This window comes from Falco peregrinus, chromosome 6 (genome assembly GCF_023634155.1).
Source record: "Falco peregrinus isolate bFalPer1 chromosome 6, bFalPer1.pri, whole genome shotgun sequence".
In the NCBI taxonomy this organism is placed as follows: domain Eukaryota; kingdom Metazoa; phylum Chordata; class Aves; order Falconiformes; family Falconidae; genus Falco; species Falco peregrinus.
In genome coordinates this window covers 18,332,323-18,359,039 of record NC_073726.1, presented here as the reverse complement: position 1 = coordinate 18,359,039, position 26,717 = coordinate 18,332,323, and the positions used below count along the sequence as shown (strand labels likewise).

General features: G+C 36.5%; 1 protein-coding gene across 4 annotated transcripts in view; it reads right to left on the bottom strand.

Annotated features, from left to right (window-relative positions):
- Positions 1-26,717, bottom strand: part of PHTF2 (putative homeodomain transcription factor 2) — a 73,198-nt gene that overhangs the window by 25,429 nt on the left and 21,052 nt on the right. For 3 of the 4 annotated variants that reach the window (XM_055808163.1, XM_055808164.1, XM_027795402.2), the window contains exons 3-8: positions 19,488-19,544; positions 15,635-15,704; positions 12,737-12,895; positions 7,391-7,556; positions 6,554-6,718; positions 1,211-1,412 (exon numbers count right to left, since the gene is read on the bottom strand). In XM_055808163.1, the coding sequence (XP_055664138.1) occupies positions 1,211-1,412; positions 6,554-6,718; positions 7,391-7,556; positions 12,737-12,895; positions 15,635-15,704; positions 19,488-19,544 (819 nt within the window). The remainder of the gene's footprint in view (positions 1-1,210; positions 1,413-6,553; positions 6,719-7,390; positions 7,557-12,736; positions 12,896-15,634; positions 15,705-19,487; positions 19,545-26,717) is intronic. The other variant, XM_055808165.1, reaches the window with a different exon arrangement.

The following is a 26,717-nucleotide window of genomic DNA, read 5'->3' as shown; positions in this document are numbered from 1 at the left end:
GACTTTTGCAGTGGCACTGAAATGTATTGATCGCCTTTGGGGGAAGAGATGAGCCTATTCTAGCCTCTGCCAATTTCTCTTTAATGTGGGTGTGTACTCACCGAGCAAGCTAAACACAGACAACCTCATCCGTTCTATCAAAGACATTTAAAACTCTTTAAAATTACTTTTTCTTAAAAATGCTTGATTTGTTGCTTTCATCAAGAATGCAAAATGCTTGGAATTGCTAAAGATAGCTGAACCACTGCTGAGAAAGCACCTCCTGCAGAGCAACAGAGTTAAGATTTTGCCTTGAGATGAACCCTCATCACCTTCATTCTGACTTAATCATATGGATCTTTAAGGGGTTGTTAAATAATTTAGCTAAAATCCACAAAGGATACCTTTCCTTTATAAAAATGTATACTTGCAGACTTCCAGTAAGTAACCCTTCCCTTTGATACTATCATGGAAAATTCCTTTCTATGATTATTGATGGCAAATACTAGTGAGACAGAATCAAGTATAAGAGCTGTAATAGCAGTCAATATATGTTCAAAAGCCAATGATAAAAGAGCCAGCAAAAACATTTTGGAAAAGCTATTCCATAGAACAATAAGATGAAAATAGAATACCCAGGAGATAATCAGACGCAGCCAAATTAAAAGTTCTGCTTTCTTTCATGAACACTTCCTATGCTTCCACCTCATCCTTATTCCTCACTATAGAATCCTGCCTACTTTGCTGAGAGGGAAATCGTGCTTCTACATCTTCTCCAGAGACCAATCAAAAAAAAGGGAAAAGAAAATGATTCACAGGGAAGTGCTCAGAGTGACCTCAAAATTACACTGTCAGTAATCCAAAATTTGTTCCATTTCAGCATAGAGACAGCCTGTGCCCAAAGTATCACTGAGAGGGGAAAAGGTACAGTGTGTTTAGCTGTCTGGAAAACCCCACAGATACAAGACAGCACACAAATTTGTGCATTGAAATACAAAATGGCAAAGAATGTTTAGATGTCAGTAAGGATCCTCCTACAAGAAAAAGGAAAGGCTAGGAATATGAGGATGAAATGAAAAGACTTGACATAATTTTTGGCCCCAGGACCCCAAGCCAAAGCTTCATTTAAAAAACATTTTTAGGTAGGCAAGAATGCTTGAAAAGCAGCATAAAATTATACCTCACATATCAAATTAACAACCCTGCTCTGAAAGCAAGGAAGCACACTTACTTTGTGATGACTGTAATTGCTGAAGGCATCTCTCACTGTTGCAGTGCTCCACCCTGACTCTTCTGGCTTAATCACTTCACACCGACGTTCCTGGGCCTGCACACATTCTTCACTGCTTTTACCTGTCTTTTTCCCATCAAGGGACACGTAGCCATTATCAGTCTCAGTGGATTTATCTATTGAGTTTTTTGCTTTCTTAGATCTGTATTTGAAACAAATATATGGACTAAATTGATGAGCCTCTCAAATTTTCCCCCCCAGTCTAAATCCTGCTTATCCCTCTCAATCCATGTTTTAGTTTTATTACTAAGATGACCACAAACTATGAATATTTTCATTTGATACAGTATTTGTAACTATTCCATCTTCTAAATAACACCCATTATCCTTTCCTAAAATTGTTACAAAAGAAACTGACAGTGTCTGGAAGAAAGTTACATCCTTAGCTACTGAAAGAAAAGGAAACCTATGTTTTAAAACTAAAACTTTACAGCTACTTTGGCAATAGAAGAAACACAAGCCTCAAATTTAAATGAGAAACTTCTGTATTCTACTGTAACAAAAAAAGAGGTGTGCCAGAAGTTTCTTTAAGTGTTATTAATTCAAAGGAAGTATGCCACCTCCTGAAGCTGCAAACATGCTGTTTAGTATGCTGTACACTGATATTTTTTTGTTGTCATTTTAAATACACTCTGCTTATTGACCACTCTGCTAAATAGAAGGTGATTTACTTTATTATCCAATAGCACCCCAGCAATATATTTTGAATTACCTTACAAATACACTAATTAAGCCGGTCGTCAAATCACAAAATAAGTTTACGAACGAAGCTTCAGTATTATTACTAATTATCACTAAGACTTAATATTGATGAACAGTCTTCTGTAACAGTCTCTAGATGTCAAGGCCCTTATCCAGTCAATAGATGTAGCAGCAAGAATATCTAATGCCAGAAAAAGGCTCTTTCAAAGCAAACATTTGGAAGATTACACTTCCAAATTAGAAAGTGCAATTGATGAAGGAATGAAAAGAAATGGCAGCTTGCTACTTTATCCATAGAGGCTCCTTCAAGCCTACACTTAAGTTTTCTGTATTCTCAAAGTAAATAACATGGGGGGGGGGGGGGCGGAAATCAGAAAAGCAATGAATATCTTGTGTTTTTTATATTTTGTTTATTAAGATTCCCAGAACATTGGCGGGGTGGGGGGTGGGGGGGGGTGGGTGGGCAGGGTGGGTAAGTGTTATGAATCAAGTTTCCAGGTTTGTTTTTTTATTTTTAATAAAAGTAGAACACTGGACATATTTCATAAAACTATCAAGAATCTGTTCAACTGGTCTTGTGCTCCTAATGGGGGAATATGCACTGTCTTTCTCTTTAAGGAGTAAGGTATTCTGTGAGAGCTTGGATTACACAGCAGAGGATTAAATTCCTCTTTAATATGTACATTGAACAAATCAGGAGAATTGGAATAGTCGCCTCACATTCCTCCCAAGATAAGGTATCCCACATATATAGTGGAGACCTGAACACAAAAAATGGCTAGGTTGTGCTGCATGAAATGGAAAAATCCAAAAAGGAACAATTCATCTGTTGAAATGCAGACAAAATAATGAAGAGAAGAGACAATGTTACTAAACTCTTTCATCCTCCTTTTCCATCTTTATTTTCACTCCACCTTCCCTCAGTCCTTCCTGGAAAAAAGCTAACAGCATTTAAAAAAAAAAAAAAAAACCAAAAAAACAAAACCCACAAAGTAACTGCTGCTCTAATTGTAAGAAGCTACAGAACTCAACTACTATTCCCTGACCTATTCCCAAAATTCTTAGCCGACTTTATTTCTATATGAGCACAAAACTGGCAGAAACACTTTATGCAATTATTATGTATTTGCCTTAATTATTTTTTATTATAAGCTTACAAAGGTAAAGTGATAGCAAGATGCTTTAGCACTTGTTTTGCAGTGAAGCAGTTAGTAAGCCCCCTGTTTGTAGATTACCAACATGCTAGATCACAGAGTTTTTTAGTTTTCTAGGACCATTAAGAAGATCATTAAAACATTACTGAGGCTTTCATCAAAAACGTCAAACTATCAACACTAAAATTGTCAGACCTCCATTTCTGTGCCATTCCATAATGTTGTTATTTAACTAAGTTAATGAAGATAAGACAACTGAAGAAAGAGAAAGCTTATTTTGCCATTTCACTACTGCAATAAAGCAAGTACTAAACTTTCAGTGGCAACTCATTGTAAAATAGTTTCAGTAAGTTCAGTTGTGAGCACTAACGAACTAGTACTAATATTATCTGCAATAAGCAGGAACCACAGAGGCCAATTTTTAATGCTTTAATATACTGTTGGCACTTTTAAAAAATCTCTTTTTAACAATGAAAAAGAGAATGCAGTTCTCATCACATATATACACACACACATCTAGTCAGAGAGACTTACTCTGCAAGTTACTAAGCTTTATGAGCGAAGCAACAGGACAACTCTTCCTTGATTTGAGAAGCTTTTACACATTTCACATGAAACTTGCAAGCTACTAGGAAGAAATAGCCTCAAACACTTGAGTAGGAACAGGTAAGAGAAGAAAAAGAACATATGTATGTATGTACGTATAATTTGTTCAGATAGGACTTCACTACTGAAGCAATATTGAAGTGTAAAAACTGCAAAACAAACACTAGTACGATTACCAATTAAGGCTCATTTTGGAAAACAGGTAACTTAACTGAGGTCTTTCATTTGTTTTTAATGTAGAAATCAGTTATTTTTTGTAAGAATCCCAAAATTTAAATGTAAGCCTCAAGCCAGAAGAGCGTAAGTTTGGGCTTAAATTTAGGCTTTCGTGTACTACACCATGATAAAAGAAAAAAGAAGAATAAACATGAACAACATTTCCCTAGATGACAGAGATGTATAGTTTCCTAGAATCACTATATATATATATACACACACACACACAATTAATCCACTTTTAAAGTTTCATGCTTTAGAATTAGAACTATTTAAGAGCAAGACAGGACAACACCATGAATAAATCCAAGGTCTTAAAAAGCTCAAACAAATGCAAAAGATAAGTCAGGAATAACGTTCAATCTTATTCATGCATTAGCCAAGGAAAATACTAAGGAAGATTTAAATCAAGTTTCTGCAAGACTATATTTTCACTGTCAAGTATTCTATTCTCATGTATTTTCACTGGGGTTGGTCAAAACAATCTTCTCCCTCTTCATACTGCAAAACTTTTAAAGAAGTTACAATTGTGAGATTTCCATTATTGGAGTAAGGACACACACACAGAGCAAAGTCCAAAATTAGTACTAAATTCTGTATAAATTACCTATTGGGATATTGCCCTCCTTTCCAGTGAAATTAATAATTAGTATTTTTAAAATTGTCTCTGTGCTGGATTAAAGTTTAGAATTATATTTTATTAGTCAGACTGAGTTCTTCCATTCAAAAGGATATTTATCGAAAACACAGTTCCAGATTACCAATGACCCCAGCGTAGGCAAATGGTCTAGGTACACAGGGTCCTGCCCTGAAGCAAAGAACATAATTTCTGAGGTTAATTTTGAAACCGTGAATTTAAGACCTGTATTTAAGACTCCAGAAAATGGTATCTCAAAGCTTAATATAAGCGGGAAAACTGCTGTAAATAAACACTAACAAGACATTCTAATGTACTTATCTAAAGAGCTTCAAAATATGTCTTAAAAGACAGGTCAGATGTCACCATACAGCTTCCTCACACTGAGTTTTCATAAGATTTTCTCCAGCAACACCACTAAGTAAAGTAGTCAGTGCTCCTGCTTACTCATTTCAAGCCCCACTCTGCCATCCCACTGTGCTGACAAAACTGTTTGCATTACCATGAAAAAAATTACATGAAGAAACTGATCTGCATGATCTCCTGGGAATAAAAAGGTTATTTTTCAGCTGGACAAGTTCCTGATATTGTTTGTACAGCTCCAGACATACAAACAACTGTGCCTCTGCAATTGAGGACGTAACAAAATGACTAAGGGCTACTTACAGCATTCTCAGTCACTCTGTGCTCTTCATCCTTTGATGATACTGTATATACTAAGCAGTAATCATAAGGCTTAACATCTATATATATATATACACTATCTCATTAAATGGTTTAAACAAGTCCTTAGAGCAAGTCCCGCACAGCCCTTCTCAACTGAAAACACCCTGAGCCCAATACAAGGGAAGGGAAGGAAAAAAAAATGATCTTCCAACACTACTTATTGCAGATCAGTACCTTCAATGAATGGAAAATATTCAAAAATTTACAAGATTACATACCAAACATACCAGAAAGTAATGCATACAGACGCAAAGAACAGCAGTGGTATCTACTGCTATGTCTTACAGTTTGTCAAAGGTAGCTTAATCTACGCAGAAAAAGTCAAATGAGCTCTCCTCTTGCAATATCTTTAAACATTTTTAAAACTGATTCAGGATTTCAACTAGATATTCCCAGAATATAAATAAGATAAGCTTTACCAGTGGTTAAGCTTTACCAGTGGTTAAGAGCACATACCACAAGTATGACAGACATGTTAGTGTTACCCATATTTAAGATGCAGCATGCACAACAAAGCATCAATGTAATAACTTGCAGTATCCCTTTCCTTAATTTCATACTATTTTATAAGCATATTTTCTCTTGTTAATAGATGCTGATATATAGAACTCACAATGCTGTCTGTATAGCATATTTTGAACACAGACTGCTACAGACTGTTTTTTTAAAACACTTTTAAATTGCCCAGAGTACTGCATTAGCAGAGCGAACGTTTGCGAAATAGCTCTAGAATATAACAGGGTTAGGAGTTTCTTCCAATCATTAGAAAATATATCTTTGATGCTTATTTTTAAACTAAATGCTATGCCTATTTGAATCCTGAAGGCTTTTTCTTCAGAAAAAGTGTGTGATTTCATGACAGTGATAAGAGTTCAATAAGCATTCTCTCAGAGTAATAAGCAGAAAATGTAATAAAGTAAAATTAAAGAGTCAAATTTTCTCACTGCATTAAAATTGAGAAACTGAGTTGGTTAGTTCCTGATAGCCCACACAGAGTACTCCTACATCAAAACATAGTTTAGCTAAAATCTAATTAAATATTTAAATAATTAAAAAAATATTGCGTCAGCATTTGCAAGAGTCAAGAAACAACACATTAGTACATGTTCAAATACTGAAATGAGTTTACTATTAAGAAAAAAACCTAGATCAACAAAAGCTTAATCATTACATCAATGTTTACTTATTTAGAAAAGGGATAGTGCATCTCAAACACATACGTAGCCTTGAATAAATACAAACCCTGATAAAAAGAAAGCAGCATGCCAGATATCTCTGAAGACAGCGCCAATACTGCAAGAGGTGCTTGTACCGTAGCTCTGCACTGTTCCCTCCTGTGTGTTATCTGTGGTACTAGAGCCATCTCCTTCCCTATGTACTTCCAAATGTGCTGCTTTCCTTAATTTCCTTCATCAGAAGAGATTAAAATTGGAAGGTAGCTTTATAAGTGCAATCTACTTGTTCTACAATGTGTTCAGCAATTAAAGCATGCAAAACCAAGCAAGATTTCAAAATATTTTATTAAAGCTTTATCATGTCAATTTAATAAACTCAAATTGATAAAACTAAGCATAACACTTATTATCATAACACTTAAACCCAAAATACGTTTCATCTCATCATCAGAGGCTTAGACCCGCAAAATTAACTGTTGCAGGTTCTCCCATTTTAACGGGACAATTCACTGTGGCAAACCATACTCAGTGAAGCGCTGGAAGAATTAAGTTCTACGCTTCCAGTAGCGCCTCCCCTTAACGCATGGTACTGACAGAGATAGTTTTAGAACTCTGCGATACTGACTAAATTTGCAGTAATATACATACTGTCACTCCACCACTATTCAGATACAAACTTTTGAGACAAAATGTCAGATGCGTTGCATCAAAATTCAAACAAAACAATGCATAAATTAGTCAACGCATAAAATTAAGCACCCGTTTTGAAGTTTCAGATAAAAACAGAGCACCAAATTCCTCATCTCTTACAAAGCAGAGACTGTAAACCCCTACATTTTTTCATGTGTGTTCTTCAGAATAGTTTAACAATCCTAAATGATAAAAACTTTAACATAGACTATACCTTCTTCTTTTACCCCCTGTGCTGGGAGGTGGCTTAGGAGTTCGTGTTGAAACAATCTGACAATGCACAGTTCCAAGTAGCAACATTAGCCATATTGGCCCAATTACTTCAGTCAGAGGTATATTATGTGGGCTTTGGGCTGTATAGAATAACACTACAGCAGCAACTGGAAAAGAAGGGAAATGAAGTTGAGTTCAATGTTTCAAATGTCTGAAATGGCCAATTTGTTACACGGCTTTTGTTAAAAAAACAACAGTCAGATATAGTCCTTTACCTGCATTTTAAACCAACCCACGTAATTCAAAGGAAGGCATTACATAACTGTAACAAAATAGGCAGTAATAAAGATTTAAACAGTTGCCTACTGTCTTTATATCCATATCTTCTTTTACACTTGTGATCTTATAGCTGTTGCTCAAAAAAAGGTGGCAGAATGAAGTAAGGGGAGGTGGAGGAAGGCACTTGGAAAGCTACATCTGTCATGAAACAACTTTCAATTAAAGCGAAACTTCAGTAGCAGGAAAAAAAAAAAAAAAAGTCATCCTTAAAGCAGCCCAAATAAATTTAATTCTGTATCACCTATAATGAAGCAGTACAATCCAACAAGTTAGGTGAGCATAGCCAGACTAGACGCAGGTTGTCCAGCCAGACTGAAGTCTCTCCATCCTTGGAGGTATTCAAACCCTGACTGGATGCAGCCCTGAGCAGCCTGTTCTAGCTGACCCTGCTTTGAGCAGGGGTTCAGACCAGACAATCTCCAGAGGTCCCTGCCAACCTCAAGTAGCCTCTGATTCTGTGAAACCATAGTTCTATTTCTCTCTGCAAGGACCAACAGACTTGAGACTAGAAACTCTATATTCTCTAGAAGAATGTATTTTAAACTCCGTGTTCCAGTCAAAGGGCAAAATTGCCCATACGGCTAGACAGACATGCATTAAGTGCAATCTTGTAGACGTTTAATATATATTTGTAAGTGTGTTTTCTAGCATTGAGAAAAGATCAAAGACAAACCATGTAAATTACAAGGTAGTCCAGCTGAAGTGACCAGGACTCCAACTAGCAGTTGTGGCTGGAAAAGGGGCAGCTTCCAATTCCATAGTTAACTGTTCATTTTTTCACCCTATAACCACCTTTTCCTATATAGCCAACATCCAGGGAGCTCTTCTTGCTCCTGTTCCCAGAGCCCGACCACTTCTACAACTCAGAAATGTCTTTATAGGCTTCAGGACAATCTAAACACATTCAACAGGCATGGGAGCAGACAGAAGAGGCAATCCGTCTCCTCTGCTTACTGTATGTTCTTGTTGCTCTGCCTCTATGGTTAGAATTGCTGTGATATCTAACTCAGCTGAGAGAACATATCAAGAAAAAAAAAACCACCAAAACAAACTCCAAGAAACAATTCAGAAACAGAACAGGGGAAGTCGTCTCCATGCCTAACATTTGCACATCCCATGAGAACTTGGTTTCATTCTTGTGCCACAAATAAGTGAAACTCCCATAACTTAGACCTACTCCTGGCACAAGAAATACGTGGTACAAGTTCAAGAGCTTTCAGCAGTTCTCTGCTGAAATTAATTGAAAAAAACACAGCCACATGCAAATCTATGTGCCACATCCAAACAGCTAAAATGAAGCCAGGCCTAACACAGCAGATACCTGGATGTGACGTTTTCCTCTGAAAAGAGGTTAGATGCGTTTTTCATGTAATCATCCTTAGCAAGGTAACCAGTATTAGAAACACAATGAATGCATAAAACAATGGCATTCTTTTTGGATGTGGTAATCTATTTCTAATTTCCCATCAGTCTTTTTCCTAAATTAAAGCACAGAAGCCTTACATAAAACACATAGGGTATCTTTTATTACTATACATGGACTAATTTTTTGCCATATGAGGTCTCTCAGAAGGACAATTTGCATTAGAAATACAACTTCTTAAAAAATAAACCAAAAAAAGTACAGATAGTAAAAGGTACAGGTAAAAATACCTCTTTCTAAATGAGCTTATCTGAGTTTCTCACACATACAAATAGCTTCATAAGGTATAAAGTGTAAATAGGTAGCCACTTTTGACTCCTATCATACAATTTGTATAAACATACACTTCTGAGAACACAGAGCTCCACAGATCCAGTGAAATGATTTGCACAAGTAGGCCTCCACAAAATAATTTCAAACATCACCACAAGATTTCTTCTGCTACTTCAAAAACATTTAGCAAAGCAGCGTGATCTAGAAGAAATCATCTTCTTCCAGAAGATACAAATCTGTAGATTGCAGATTCCCATCATGAAGTTTCATACAGATTTAAGAAAATGTTACCAATCTCCTGATCTTTTCAGTAGGATGGAAGGGAAATCCAAGAACTTTTTGCAAAGTTTGTCAACATGCAACGTGTTCAGATAATCCTAGAGATGCTCCTACCAACAGCTAGGTCTTGGAAAATAATTTCTCACACTGCTTTTAATTACTTCTTTACTTATTTGTAGTATTTGGACTTGTATTTTTCTAAAATTACAATGGTTTATTTTGTGAAACAGACACAAATAAAATTATATCACAGAGCAAAAAGCTGTATCAAAGAAAGCAACTGTACATTTCAAAGACCAACAATCATTTATTTTTATAGCATTTAAAGCTTTGAAATACTTGTATTACCAAGATTAAAAACACATACACATATATGTATCTCACCGCAATAAACAATAATTATATCACTATTAAAGTTTCTTGTCTTATACTTTAGAAATACACAATAGAGATACACACTATAATATCACACATAAATTTCCTATTAGAGAATAGAAACATTTTTAAAAGTAAAAATGGGGCAATGCTATAAACTAGATGGATAAGGAGACAGAAGAAAAAGGGTTTACTTCTACCTTAATTCACTGGCCTGTTCCTTGACCTTGAACAAAAACATTTCTCTGTAGTTCTCTTATCACACGTTTTGGTAATCATACGTACTAAAGGAAACCAATGCAAATAAAATCTGGAATTTAAATCTACAGCCAAGGGAAGAACTCTTTTCTGCAGACTTACATAAATGCTAGCAAGTATTCTGCTAAAGCTAATCAATTTCAAAGCAATAATTCCAAGTAATGCAGTTCATGAAGCTATAAAAAATACTTTCATAATTAAATAAAATCATTTAACTAAACATATATAAACAAAATAAAGTCAGAACATTATACAACTGTGTCAGGAAGAATCTGTCATGATGACAGGAAGTCCCAGCTACAATACAAAATTCAGATTCAGTGCAGAAATATCACCACAGGAATCAAAGTATTTTGTTAAGTTTTCATAATAGATCCTTGATGTCTTGGTGTTGCCTTACCATTTTTCTATGAAATTAATAGCTGAACACACCTTCTGAGTAAAATATAAACAAAACTTCTGTAGAAGTGCTAAAGGAAAAGGTCTAAGGGGGGTTATTATAAACAGTTTCCAATAAAAAATGTTGTCAATTTCATATACATGTATGTTGTCTTTCAATTTATTTCAAAAAACATCAAAAACTCTGCAGTTAAGTCAGCACAATTTAAATGACAAGTGTTTGGATTGTAGTATAATATGGAATATTATTAATTCTTTTCCATTATTTGTTAATTCACAACCTCAGAAGTATCAGAAATATTTTGTCACATTACATACTATATAGATTAGGGAAATTATGCATTCCAACCATAACTTTAGTAAATCACAGATCACAAGAAACCTGAGGGGGGGAAAAGTTAATTACAAGACAGCTCTCTAATGAATGTCCTAAAAAACCTACTTGCACTCAGAACCCGCATTGTCTTACTATTTTGCTGCTTTTAAAGTCTTAAGAAGGCTGCACAATTGAAGTGTGGGTATGTTTTTTAAATAAAGAATGGGAACATCAAAAATTATTATAATGGTGTGTCGCAGAATAAGCCACTTATGAACATGGTAACAAATGTACTGTAACTTGTCTATTTTATGACCTATATTACTACAAATGAAACTAAAATTATTAACACTATGGAATCGCTTACCATAGTTTATACAAATGCTAACATATGCAACAATACTTCTTAAGCACGTATCTCAGAAATGTGGTTAAGGACAAGTTTTTGACAGGACACCACGTGAACATTTGTCAACATTTCCAGCTTTAGGGCACTGGTACCGTGAAATTCATTTTATAGCTGCTAACACCACCACGCAAGAGGCACTGCTGTCTTTTCTTTTTAAACTCAATTTCTTGCTTTAAATACAATTTCCAAAGGATACAGTGATCAGCAACAAAGGACAGATGGCAAAATTTAAAAAGTAATATTGTTTTTTAATTGGATTTCAGTGGAAAACCTAATCAGTCATTTAGATTTTCAGGGTACTCAAACTGCTCTCAGCTTTCATTAACTTTCTGTTCCATTCTGTTGTACATGCTTTTGAATACACTTATTTTTTGATGACTTCCAAACTGTCAGATACTGACACAGTATATTACATTCTTCCCTTTCTAATTTTCCTCTAATATATTAGATATTAAGAAGAAATGTAATAATATATTACATTAATTGAGAGAAGCACAAAATATTACATAATGTAATAATATATTACATTAAGAGAAGCACAAAGTCAGATTACTAGAACTCAAGACTGAGCATCCTGAAAGCTGTGAATTGCCTTCTGTTTGTTAACAGTTGCCCAAAAGTCCTTCTATAAACTAGAAAATATAAAATTAAGATCCATAGTCTCCCCGCTGCAACAGAAAAAATAGTAGAGGCACATAGGACAGTAGCCCTCCCATTTGCCAGTCATTCAGGAGCATGGCTGAGGTCTGACTAAAGCATAAGCTAGAAGTTCACTGCCTCTGATGTGACAAAATAACACATGGAAGGACAACTGGAAACTGGTCAAACAGATCATCCTACCGAGCTGCACACACCTTTGCAGGTTTGGCTTTGCTTGCTTCTTGATCAGAGCTCTTGATCTGCACAAGTACCAGAAAGACCAAAAGCCCAAGACAAAACATAATGCCTAGGCCAAAAGCATCTTTGATATTGCTCAGTCCTGAACTAAATTAGAAAGTCCTGAAAACATAAATTATATATAGACATGAGAAACTAACACGTGCTAAATGCTGAAGAAAGCCTGGGAGGAAATCCTTAATTTTTCAGTATGTCTCCTTTATTAAGTAAAAAGAAACGTTAACCAAAAGACACATCCTTGGGACAGTGTCATTCCAATAGTTTCTGAAAATATTGGAGTGAACCTTAAAAGCATAAAGTGAACCAAGTAACATAAGGCAGCTTCCATATGGTTAAAATAAGGCATTCATTTGAAGCTGTTCTTGTAATCCAACTCTACCTTGAAGAAGGTAAAGAACAAGCAGCCAGAAAAAGATGACCCTTGATGTCACTTGTAGCCACCACCTGTAGAAGAACGGAAAGAAAACAACTCTCACGATTCCTTTGCGGGTCAGAGATGTCCAAGGACTTTCAGGTTTTGCTTTAGCAAAAGCAGATCCTTTAAAAAAAAATAAATAAATAAATAAATAAATAAATAAAGTCCAATACATTTCATTGCAATGGTTAATAATTTCAGTTGTTTAAGAGCAGAGTAGTTAATATAGTTATTTAAAGGAGCAATTATTAAACAATTATTTGAATCACTTTCACCATTTCACTATCTCCTCAATCCAAAATTTGTGTACGTTGTTGGTGCCATTGACAAATGGCAAATAACTAGATTTTGGAATGTGTGAATAACAAAACATTGCCATTTTTCACTATGTCAAAATTATTTTTAAATGTTATTACAACCTATTCTGTTTCACTGAGGTATCTGAACCTTGACAGAAAGCAACAGAAAGCCATATGAAAACTCCACATGTCTGGGCAAGCACGGCAGAGCCCTTTCCCAATACAGCAAGAGTGTCTAAAACATCAACATCTATAAATTGCTCCAGTCATGTCATTCAGGAAAATGGAATAAGGTTGAGAAGTATAGAGGAGCATCTGGCAACTGAGAACTAGCTCCAGGAGCAGGGAAGCCACCCAAAGAATAATTTATCTTTGTCTCTCCTCCTACACAATTTTTCACCTCATTCATTCAAATATCCTTTCTCTCTCATACCTCTCCATTTCCTTTTCCTTCCTGCAAATTCCCACTTCTCTGGCAGCTAGAAAATTGTGTAACATTTACTTAACGGGGGTGTGACTTAAATTATTGCAAGTTTAGTGCTTGGAAAGGGCAACCACTGCATGCTGCTACACCATCTCCATCCTGTTTACAAGCAGAACTGGCATTAGCGAGCTCTGTGCCAGCACAGGTAAAACAGTCTGTATTGGAACTACTTTAATGCCAACTTAGGCGTCCATGCAGAGCAGTCATTTAAATGCTACTTATATATAACACTATATTGAAGTGGTCTACCGCTGCTCCCTAATTCCTACAATCATTTAGTTTTCAGTTCTGTTTCTTTAAAGTTCAAATGTTATTTGATTTTGTTTCATTCTCTCACATTCTCATTTCTAGAAAGTTGGATTGTTAGGCGATGTGATAAAAGTTTATCTGCACGCTTGCAGAGATCAAAGACACAGTAGCAGGAGGGGAAGCCCCAAAAATGCCCTGCTAGGGTTCTTCTAGACCAGGGGTCCTCAAACTATGGCCCGCAGGCTGGATCCAGCCCCCCAGGGTCCTCAATGCAGCCCCTGGTATTTACAGATCCCCCCGCTGGGGGCTGGGGGGGGGGGGGGGGGGGGCGCGGAACCAAGCAGCCACAGATGGCTGCCTGCCACTGCATCCACGTGCCGGCCCCCTGGTTAAAAAGTTTGAGTGAGGACCCCTGTTCTCGCCCCTTCACTGGAGCCATCAGCCCACTGAAGGCCCATCTCCACAAGCCCAGAGCAGGACAGAGGCACAAGGGCAGGTGGGAATCCAAATCATGGAAGGAACAAGCTGACCAGGCCCTTCCCAGGGTTGTCCATGCACTGCCATCAGGTCCCTTGTCCAGGTGTGAAACCATCACCATAAGCCATGGGAAGCTGCTCTTCAGATCACCCGTCACACAAAAGGTGATTGCTGCTCAGGAATGGGGGGCTCATTATTGGATGCAGGGGAAAAGAAGCTCAGATTGCACAGGACTTACCAGGGGATATTTAGAGAAGAAACCAAGGGTGGGAGAAAGGAGGGGTTTAGGTGATTTGGGGAGGAACTAGTGTGGGGAAATTGAGAGGGAAGGGCGGAAAAGGGACTGATCCTGCGTAAATAGCTGCTGCTCAGTATGCTGCTTGTCTGGCCATGCCACGCTCCTGATCAGTGCAGTCTGTACTATCTTATTAAATTCCTCTAACACTCTCATGGGCAAGGGGCGGTCTGCTCTGTGTGCACGCATGCGTACCAGGGGCTGAGTGCCAGCAGCAGGAGTCAGATGTTGGAGCATGAGTCAAGGGGCTATGTGGCAGTGGTGGTGCCAGCAGCCTGAGCAGGTGTGCAAAGTGAGCACGTGAGCGCTAACGAAGATCAAACCAGACTAACTGGTGAAGGGGTGAAGCGATCTGGGTGCAAGGGGGTGAGCGGGTCTCTAACCAGCTCTGGGTGTGAAGGTGCCTGCGTATGTATCTGTGAGGGTGAGAGCACAGCAGGGCGCTTCGGTTAATTCAAGGCTGAATTCAAAGAGCACTACCTGGAACGGATTCAGAAGACTGTGCTGGCTGCTGGGCTCATGGAAAAAAAGAGCTAAATAATATTTTCCCTAGCCTTCATGAGGCATGAGGGAAAGATAAAAATAAATTAAGACTAAATAGAAACTTTTTGTAAAGTGTCATATCATCTGACCTTCTGTTACTGTTCTATTATTTAAAACAGGCAAGAAATATTCCAAGACCTATACCATTTTTGCTCTCCAGAAAATTCAACACAACCTTCCCTCTAGATGTCAGAAGATTTGGAAGAAGTCTGAATGTATGGCAATAGGAGACTTCCAAACTAGTAACTCCAAAACTCTGATCCACAATAATCCATGTGTTTCTTTTTTTAAAAAGCTAAATCTATAGAACAAAATTTAAATCAAGCCTTCAGTTTAATCTACAGGTTATATCTTTTAACAGTATTTCCTGACCACCTTCTTTAGAGAAAAGTTATGTAGGGTTGGGTTTATGTTTGTTTGGGTTTTTTAACTTACTAATACATTCTTGTAACCAGACACAGGATGGCAATTATTTTTATACTGAGAAATCCTGCTTTTTCTAGCTCAGGACCTACCTCTTACAAGATCAACATCTATGAGGTCTGGTTTCACATGTCCTGTTTTCTTTGGTTTGTTTCTCAAACCCTGCAATAGGCAAATACTATCAAAATACAGTCATGCAGATAACAGACATTACAAAAGAAAAAATATTGATGTGGTCAGTAACTGCATTTAACCTATACTGCTACTGAAAATACATACTGAAAATACTACTTCAGACAAATACGTCAACTTCATAGAGTTAAAGTACTATAAAGTAAACATTCCAAGGAACAAGGCATAATAAATGCCTTTTACACATTTTACTATCTAAACAAAACCCAGCCAATTACTGACCCATTAGGTAATTTTTCAAACATAGTTAAGGACTAGAGCACTCATCTCCCATGGCTTGGGATTGCACACACAACATATGCACACACTTGCAAGAATTAGTAGTATATTTATATTAGGTTTTCAGAACTTTGGGAACAAATTACTTTCCTGAAACTCTTTTCTCCTTAGATGTGTAATTAAAATTCACAAAATGCTTACATTGTAACTCCTTATTTCCAAACCTAGATAGCAAATCATGTTGTAAGGCAAGAGCCACTAATCAGAAGTTCCACTGTCAAAATCCAAATTCTAGAAAAGTACTGAATTTTTCTTAACAGTGAATAGATTAGCCTACTAAAAGGAAGGGAGGAAAACCCCACACAACAGGGAAAGAAACAAGCTTATTTTGTTTTTTTAAAAAGTATCTTCGTTCAGTGAAGACCCAAGCTATCTTGCAACAGTTTCAAGTTTGTTTTTAATGCTAAAGTGTGACGCTGTACTCTCAAGCCTCAGAGACAGCAGTGAGTTTATTCTGATCCCTTTAGATTAGGCTCTTGGTCACATCAGCCAATGATGATTCCACAGAATTTCACACAGAGTTCCACAGATTCATAAAGAGTAAACCACAGTATTTAAAAAAATATTTCAGGTACAAATGGAATTATGATAAAAATTATTTAACTGGCTTCATTCAAAAAGCGGTTGAACTCACGGTGAACTGTAGATTTCCACCACTGTCATAGTTCATGCACATGTAAAAACATTTATTACTTAAATGGAAGCATTAAATTCAGCATAAAAATTAAATTATTACCAATGAAAGATCAGTGAAATCTGGTAATGTTCATTTTTACAAGAACAATATCAAACAAATTGTTCAAATATGTAGAGTGCAGCTCAAAATATCCCTCACATGTAAATTCAACTGGATTTATTTTTCACGCTGAAATAAAAATTTAAAAAAGCAATCAAACTGTTCACAATGGACTAGGTATATAGTCATCACCTAACTTGTCTATTAGAAAAATGAGTTTGATTGAAACAAAATACATAAAACTGAAACATAGATAGGACAAAATGTGCTCCGAGAACAACAAATACAGAAAACCAGTTGTATCGTAGACTTAAGCACTGTGAAGAGCTTAATGTGCAAGATTTGTACAGAACAGCAGTCTTAAAACTGCAGTAATTGCATGTGGAATGAGAAAACAAGCCCATAATTAGAATTGGAAATTATTATAATTCTAGAACCGGCTACAGATTCTTGTGAAATCTTGCATAAGTGAGCCACTCTACTTCATAAAAAGATCTAAAGCTTAAAAATAAAATGCTGAATGATACAATAATTTTCAAATGTATTATTGCTAATGGGCCACAAGATTTTTCTTGAAAGTCTGAATAAAGATGTATGTGCTCCTTAGAAGCAATAATCCACTGGAAACACATGCACAATCCTAGGAAAAAATTACCATTGTGGCTAAAATAATATTTTCATTTTAAAGAAAGAATTCTGAAAAAAAAAAGTCAACAGTATAACTTGATGCATCTTTCATAGGAAAAGAAGTGGTGCCATATTCTTTAAAAATTCCATTGGTTAAATCTCAAACACTTTCAGCGTCCACAGACTACAATGATTCTTGCCACATGCAGTGAAAGAAATCAATGTACTAAGATGCAGTTTCTCCACTCCCTTAATGCATCACAAATATCTGTACTGTATGTGGAAAAGAGCAATGTTTCAAACTAAGGTTAATTTAAAAAATGATTCATAGTGTTTTATACTGTTCAAGCCCATCCAGTTAGTTCATCTAATTTCTATTCATCACCAAACATTTCAGCTAATAGCAAAAATAAAAATTAAATAAAAATGCTTAAAAATAGTTGCTATTATTGTAAAAATTCTTTTGCACAAACTTTAAAATTAATCTCAATAGATTCTATTATAGTTCTAAATAAATTATAAATTTATAGTATCAGAATGATTCTTTACTAAAAAACAGTAACTTTTTCGATGTTTAGTAAAGTTCAGTACTGTAGTGGCTTTAAGGTTAAAGCACTGATGTGCAATACTAGATCTTAGCAGTCTGTTTCAGTGTTACACTGAACTCAGTCAACACATATAGACACCACTGTTAATTTGTTAGTTACTGGACTCCTAAGCCAAACGAGATGCATTTCAAATAAGCACAAGGCATTATTTGCAATAAATTATTTCAACCATCTCCTGCTACACAGTAGTTACGAGAACTTCTGCCGTAACAGCGCCTGGTTTTCATGGATAACACACTAGGGTCTAAGACTGACGTTAGTTGTAGATTGTCAAGAACACTTCCGAAAGCGCTCGCCGGAACCTTCAGCCACACAGCCCCGCAAGACACCATCTTCCCGCAACAGATGTGGGCTGGCACTAACAGCACCCGTCCGGCTCCCGCCAGTGCCGTGCTCGGAAGGGTGCTCCCTTGAAGGCCCACCAGGCATCTCCCAGTAACCCCAGCTGGCTGGCACAACTGCACCACCCAGGGCTCGGCGGAGTGGGACAGGCAGCCACCCACGGCTGGGGGGGCCTGCTGCACTGTCAGCCAGATGGGGATTCGCAGGAGCACAAAGATTCAGGCATCAGGTTCAGAACCGCTTCCATAAAAACTGTCAGCTCTGACTTAAAAGTGTAAATTTTTGTACAGCAATAGGGCAACACTGTAGTGCAGGTCCGTAACAGTCTCCATGCAATGAAAACACGCCCCACCATCACATTTTGTTTAGCTATTTAAGCACTGGGGAGGAAAAAAAAAAAAACAAACCAAAAAACACACCCACAAGGAAACCGAAGCAAGGTACATTCTGCTAATGTTAAGAATTAGCAATGTCTTCAAACTCATGCAGCACTAGCGTACTCCTTGTGTGCAGTATTTGAAGAAAAAAAGGTTAATTGCAAGAAAATGTTTAATTTAATTAACATAATGGAGTATGACATAATGTACAATCCATAAAACTATTACATATAGGATTATTTTTTTTTTCTCCAGAACAATTTAGCAATGTGGCAGACATTGATGGCACCGTTAGTTAAACCAAAATGCAAAGAACACTGTTAAACTGCTTGTTCAGAGAAACAAAGCCTGAAGGTACTTACCAGTCTAATAAACTGTACAAAACAATGACAGCATCATAAAGGAGGAAAAGTAAACTGCAGGTGTAAGGTAACTAACTGAAAGTAAAGAGAGCTCAGATAACTGACGTGAGAATTCATCACAAAGAAAAGTGAAAGACAGGTAGGAGAACAACTAAACCCTGGCTTAAGATAACTGAAAAGAAAAAACATGTACTAAGATACATAAAGATACAGCACACTAAATGCTGCAGAGTTATTAATTATGTAAAATAAAAAGAGAATTGTATGCCGGTTACATCTGGTTATGCTCCAGAAGTCTAGTTTTACTTTAGCAGTATTAAATACCACCACACACACTGTATATTACATCAGCACACACAACCACAGACAGCACTGCTAGCAAGTGCCAAAACCCCCCGCATGTTGAAATGCTGTATTATTACCTTTATTTCTCTTTGCTCTACTGATTTTTCCCATATTTGTTGATCATATGCCCCAATCTAAAAAGAACACAAAAAGAAAATCTGCATTAGGTTTTAAAAGACATTGATCAAACAAAATCAGTGAATCTTCAACAAGACAAGCAGGAAGACAGCAGGTTATTTCCTTGGGTAGAGTTCTATACAAAGAAATCTTTTATCTTCTCCATTCCATCTTGATCGGACTGGGTCTAGCTAATCTTTAAGCGAGTTGTGATAGAGGGGAGAGGTGAGCAAGCAGATAGCCTCAGCCTCATCGCACGACTTGTGCAAGTCACAGAACTGGGAAGACCACGCTCCCTCCCATCTCAGGTCAGGATTCCAGTCTCTGTACAGACAGAGCACAGACCTACAGCAGCAACACTGACACAGTCTTCGGGTTAACTTTAGAGAAAATACCACGTACATCTAGTTGGACCCATACCTTCAATTAATGTATTATTTTTTTAAACGATCTCCCTCTGTGTTACCTGTTCCATTCCACCAACTTTTACAGTTACATTGTCTTTAGCTTTCTCTCTTCAGAATGCACAGCAACATACACGGTCAGGCTGGTAATCAGCTAGGTTACAGGCCAGGGAAAATGCAAAGATTATTGGGAAATGGCACTTTCCCTACTGAAGCACTGACGAAAAAATGTTCCTAGTAGACCTATTCCCAAATCGTTCACTCTCATTAAGCTGCTAGTCTACTTAATCATGAAACTCTTCTAAAGATCTTAGTTTTGTCTAAATGTGAGCAAGTTTTTAGTTAAAAAATTGGAATAAAAGGGGATTGTTTTCTCCCCGGCTCTAACCTCACCACCACACTGTAGAAAACTTTGTCTATTTATAAGAGCAGAACCACGGAAAGACTAAAGGTTGATCCTGCAAGCACTTATTAAAATCCCAGCACTAAGACTATTTTTTATGATTTATGTAATTTTAAATAGCCATCAATATGGGTAGCTACAGTTAATTTAAGAAATTATTGTGTACTTGTTTATATAAGAAAGCCATTTTATGACTGTCAGATATTTTGAAGAAGGGCAAACAAACTTCAGTAAACTCCATGTAAGATAGTGACAACAAGTCAATATAAGAGACAATATATCAAGGTTTTGTACAAAGTTATCAAAGATCATCAGATTGCTTTGAATTCTGCACAAATAGTATTTCTATACAATATTCAGCAATGATCCCTTTTACTATGTCAATTTTAAAACTTTTCCATGCTATCAGTTCTACCTAGACATGTACACACACCGCTAGATATCTGGAGTTTGATTCATACCACAAACTGAGCAGTTAAGTGCAAGATCACTTTTAGGTCACAAGGGAGACACAGACGCACTTCCCAAGATTCAGAGTCCCTTTACCAGCTGTGATATAAGGTGCTTAGACCAGACACCAGACAGAGTCAAGAGAAACCCCCATCATTTCAGTGAATCCGCTAAATTCAATCTCACTGCAGGGAGTGTGACTTCTCATTCCAGTTCACAAACTGCAACAGACTTAACAGGCCCAAGCATGAAACCGGAAAACATTGTTCTGATTTGTCCTTTACTATTTCAGTCTTAAGTGTTAAATTAGAAGACATTATAAAAGAAAAAGAAGAAGGAAAAAAAAAAAAAAGGTCTTTCTTGGTTAAAAAGGATCTTTTAACCAAGGAGCCAACATAAATGCAAAAAGATATCCAGGGAAGCACATCCATGAACAGAAAATCTACGGGCATTTTCTGTGCCTCTTAACTTGACCCATCAAGGCAGGGGGGAATTCTAATTTATAGCAGTAAAGTCCAAAGCATATCTAACACTGAACATGAGAACAGTGAATTCAAATTTAAATAATATTTCCCATTCACAACAGCTAAGCACCCAAATAATTTCTATAGTTTGCTACCTTAAACCCCTGAAAAAATAAAATAAAATAATCTATTGGCTTTTTGGTAATAACAATAAATACTTTGCACCTCTCACTTGGTAAAAACAAAACAAAACAAAACATTAGACTATGGAAAATAATTAGGAAGCCAGGCACTGTACTGGGCAGAATTAAGCACTTGCTATAATTAAAGTAATTAAACCAAGCAAAGTTCAAGAGCTAACTCTACCTGGATAACAGCCAGCAATTAAGAAGTCAGTATGTTGAATAACTACTCCACCCAGACTTTTATATCTAATTGTTCTGGGGTTTTCTCTAAATATGTTTAAATGAAATTTCAGGCCTTCCTGGTTTTCATGAAATTTACTAAGAGCCCCAAGCGATGTTTTTGTGCTGCATAATATTGTGTCCTCCCCTCCTCACTTCCAAAAAAGATTTCTTTCTACAAAGACAGAAAACGGGATGCAAGCCTGTCTCCCTCTCAATCACACAAGAAACAAGTGTGGAAGGAAGCCTTTGTGCCAATAAAGCTGCAAAGCAAACTTTGTATTTCTAATTCCATTCATAGCCAGAACTGGTGTAGAGTTGAAAGAGACTTTAAAAGAGCATCCTTCTTTTAGACAAATAACGGACTGTTTGTTAAAGGAATTCTGGGAAACACAGATCTTAAAAGACATGGGAGGCAAGGAAGTTGACCGATTCAAAATTTGACTTAGTTACATTTTCCTACAAACACTTCTTCTCCCTCAAGGCTTGGTAGCAGCTTCTGTCTCAACAAAAAGACAAGTACAGAATTTGCCATTCACATTTTTCTTTTAACATTGCCCCATAAAGCAATTCTTCCAGCAGGAGGTAAATGAGAGACCCAAAACAACTTTAAGGGAGATGGTCTTTTACAACTGTTTTATTAGACTATTGGATCTGGCCAGTCACCTCTGATCAACTTTAATTATTAAAATCTGAACACAGGGCTATTAAGTACAGGCATACTACTGCAAACTGAAAAGAATTAAAGGGATAATTACAGGCAGCAAGTATCATTACAATCTCTCATGATTTTTAATTATTTTTTTCTAAACTACCTAATTTCATCTCTTTGTGTTTTAAGAAAGTTTTAGAAGCACTTTATGGAGCAGGCACATGTGCTTAGCACATCAATTTAGATCTGATACTCAATTTCCCTTCACTCAATTTCCATAAGCTTCCCTCTCCATTTCTCTTGCAAATGTGAAGGAAACACATGAAAACAAAGGCATCGTTATAAAGTAGCATATTGGCATGCTTCATTTCTCAAATTAAACAAAAGTAGGTGGAACGAGCCTTACTGAAATAAGGCAAGTAAAAACCATAGGCATTGGGGTTTTTTCTTCTCTACCTTATGTCAGGAAAACATATTTACAGTTTGTGAAACGTATCTTGCAGAATATATTGAAAGGTATTTTTCATTGACAACAAGCTAAATTGTAACATATAACTATTACTAGAAATGCTAGACACCTGTATGAATTAAATTCAAGAATGTAATTACTGAATGAATTCAAGAACGTAAGTTAATACTAGCAAACCTTCCCAGTTTTAAATTATTGAGAGCACCAGTCAATTCCATCTTCAAAGATTTACAAGTATTTGCATCTAAATTATGTTTTATGTTAAATCTAAATATTAAGTTGTCAAATGTTTGCATGTAGGCTCTAGCCTTTGGCTATTCATACAATTCTTTAAAACTGTACATACCTGCAGGATACTGAAAAAAGCCTAGCATCTAGCAATGCCAAAGAAATTGCTCTAAGGGCAAATAAAATGAAGGAATAACCTTCTAGAGATAAGATCATTCATGCTTCCAATCCGAAGAATTTAAATATACACAAAACTTGATCAAAGCAAGCTTTCCCTCAATATGCAACTGTCCCCAGGGCCCCTTTGCAGGTGTTCTAGCTTCCTGTGCCTGCAACTGTCAGGCCAACATGAAGGCCCCAGTCAACTCAAGTACCTATATATTTCTGAACCCCCCAACTCCACCTGGAATGTTATCCAATATAGCTGTAAATTCTGCAGTATTCCTCAAAGACAATTTAAAGTCCATGATACAAGTGTCCAAAGATTGTCCAATTTTTAAGCACACAACAATAAGCAATGCTTTTAAAATCTCTTCGAGACTTAGTGCTAAGACTGGTTAATAGCTTGTCACTGATCCTTTCAATCCATCAGTCCAGTCTACAACTGGCAATAGTTGTTTTTTTAGCAAACTATACAACACAATGCCCCAATTTTAATCCCATTTATCACAGAAATTTATTCTGATTTAATTTAGAAAAGTAATCACACAAGATCTGAAATTTGTATTCTACAGCACGTATTTATTCATTAAGATTTGGCAGAAAATAACAAAAAAATCTCCCTTGATCTTTCTTAAATTATTTGTTAATTCAAGTTAGAAAACAAGTCAATCTTAACATTTTTAAATGTAACTTTCATCACCAAGCACCAACGGCAACCCAACCCTGTTGCAGGCAACTTGTCAGTAATATGTTAGATATAAAAATTTGCAGTATAACCTACCTGTAGTGGAACTAGATAAACTAGCAGCATGTTATTGTATACATTTAGTTTAAATCATGCATCCCAGGCTTCCTCAATGCCAAGATTCTATCCAGTCTATCCAAACAAGTTACCTCTAAAATGTTCAGTTCTCAAAGACATCATGCCTCAATAAACACCAAGTAAAGAAGGTGAAAGGAGTTCTGCTCATTTATGTATTTGCAGAAGAATTAACAACTATTCTTCAAGCAGCTAGTATTTTTTTTCCTTGAAATTACCTAAAATAATTGCACTTACTCCTTCACAATCAGATACCTCAGAAAGCATTTGATCACATCTCTCTATATATAAAATTTGTTTGGCACCTGTCCAACTTGGTTTTATAACATTAACAGCAATTAGTCTAAGTAAAAAGTTAAGCTATTGGAAACACAGTTATTTTTACTTCAAATAAAGCCCAGTACGAAGGGTTTCTGCCCTGCACAATATTTCTTCCCAGTGTCTTCTCATAACAAGCCATATGTGCATCAAGATTGAATTTGAGCTTTGTGAATGACACTGATATTCACTTTAAGCTAATGTAGTGATGGTATCAACCTGTAGCCCAATACAAGGCCTTCTGATTCTAATGGAATCAATCAATATTTCAGGAGGCATTCATAATTTATGACCAAGCAGACTAGCAAAGACTATAATCCTAAGAATACATAGTATTTCCTGTTGGATCTTAAAACTTTAATGTTTATCAATAATGAAACCTGCATTCTAGGCTTTGCTCTTTAAATCGTCTACACACTTTTACAAGCAACGTCACATTAGTATTACAAATCCAAATAATACAAGATACAGAGTTTGGTAAATGAAAAACAAATTTGCTTCCTTGGACTGCCTATCAAGGAAATTAAGAGTGTAACACCTTATTAAAATATTCAGTGGTAGAATATCAGCTAATATGCTTTATTAACTCCTACAGTCCAACATTCCTCAAAAAACTGTATGATTTTATGTATCAATTTTAATATTACATATAAGTAATTTCTACACATGTAACATTATTAATTTAAAATATCTTTTAAAATTCTTCGTATTTAGTTCATGTTTAAGTATACAGTTTGAGGTATTAAGACAAATCATTTCTCATTTTCTCAAAACTCAGAACAGGATTATGAAGAATTTTAAATCCAGTTTTATTTATCACGTGAACTGATCCCTATTGCAGCAAAGGCAATAATCTAGTAGATCAGCAGTGTAATTATCGCTGTTGGAGGCTGATTTTTTTTTCAGGATGTTTTTCATTTTCAAGGGTGATGGGGTTTTTTTCAGTTTTGTTTATGGTGGATATGTGGACCAGACAAGCTAAGCTAAGAAAAACTTATTTAGTGATTTCTGTCTATGGTTTATTAGCTAAGAGTTGTACACTGTCTGCTAACAGTGGAGAGTTCAGTAACTTACTCAAATGGAGAAGGGCAATTAAGGGATAAAAGCTGCATAACCTAAGGTGCGGAGCTCTGGATTTGTAACTGCTGAATTGTTACCTCTGATTACGAAAACATTCTGGGATTCCCCTCCCTTCTGTTCAGCACCAAAGGGAGAGCTGAAACTATTTAGATTAAAATGAAGCAATTCAAAACTTCAAGAGTTATTTATTGTTAGCTGTTTGAATGACCAACTAATGACCTGCTTAAATTCTGACAATAAATGCAACAGCATTGGACTTGCTGCCATTTCACTGAAGAGTAATTTTATCAAAGCTTACTTCAAAGATACCGTCCCCTTCAGAGGACAATAGTACATAATTAATCAACTATGTATTAAGTTTTCTTGTGTCATTCTTTACAGATTAATTCTTGGTAACAGTAGTCAGCCCTACGTATTACCCTGAATAATGGTTTATGAATTTTAGCATCTACTAAAAACAAAAAATATTTTTTCATTGCACAATTAAATATAAAGGAAAATTACATACATAAGAACAGTTAGAAACAGTTTGCAGGTTAAAGTAAATGAAAGTACAGGAATACCCAACACCTACTCTAAGACATTTCCTAGTAACATGAACTGGACACTATGCATAACGTCAGGCACCATTTCTTTGGCTTCAGTGGACTACAGAGCAAAACCTAAAAAGAAGCACAAACTGCATGAGATTCCACCTCTGTCATTAATCACAATTCAGCAAAATCCCTTATGATAATGTTCACTCATCTTAAAATTTCAAACTAAAGTCATCACAGAACTGCACAGGTTGGAACCTCTGGAGGTCATCTAACCCAACATCCCGTGCAAAGGATGTCCAGTTACAGCAGATTGCTCAAGAACTTATCCAGTAGAGTTCCAAATGTATCCAAAGACCGGACATCTCACAGCCTCTCTGGGGTCCTATCTCAGTGCTTGCCAGACCTCACGTTAAACATGTTTATCCTTATATCTCAGCAGAATTTCCCACATTTCAACTTGTGTTTACTGCCTCTCATGCAATCCTTGTGCACCTCTGAGACAAGCCTGGCTCCATCCTCTCTACAGCCTCCAAAGCAGTAATCGTGATAGCAATAAGCTCTCTCAAGACTGAGCAAACCGTGATCTCCTAGAGTCATTTTCTATCACATGCTTCAGCCCCACAACCATCTTGGTGGCCCTCCATTTGGCTTCCCCAGGAATGCCAATGCCTTTCTTATACCAGACAGCTCAAAGATGGACACAGCACCCAAGATGCTGTCTCGCATGTGCTGAACAGAAGGGAACAGTCCCTTCCCTTGATCCACTGGCTACACTATTGCTAACACAGCCCAGTTAC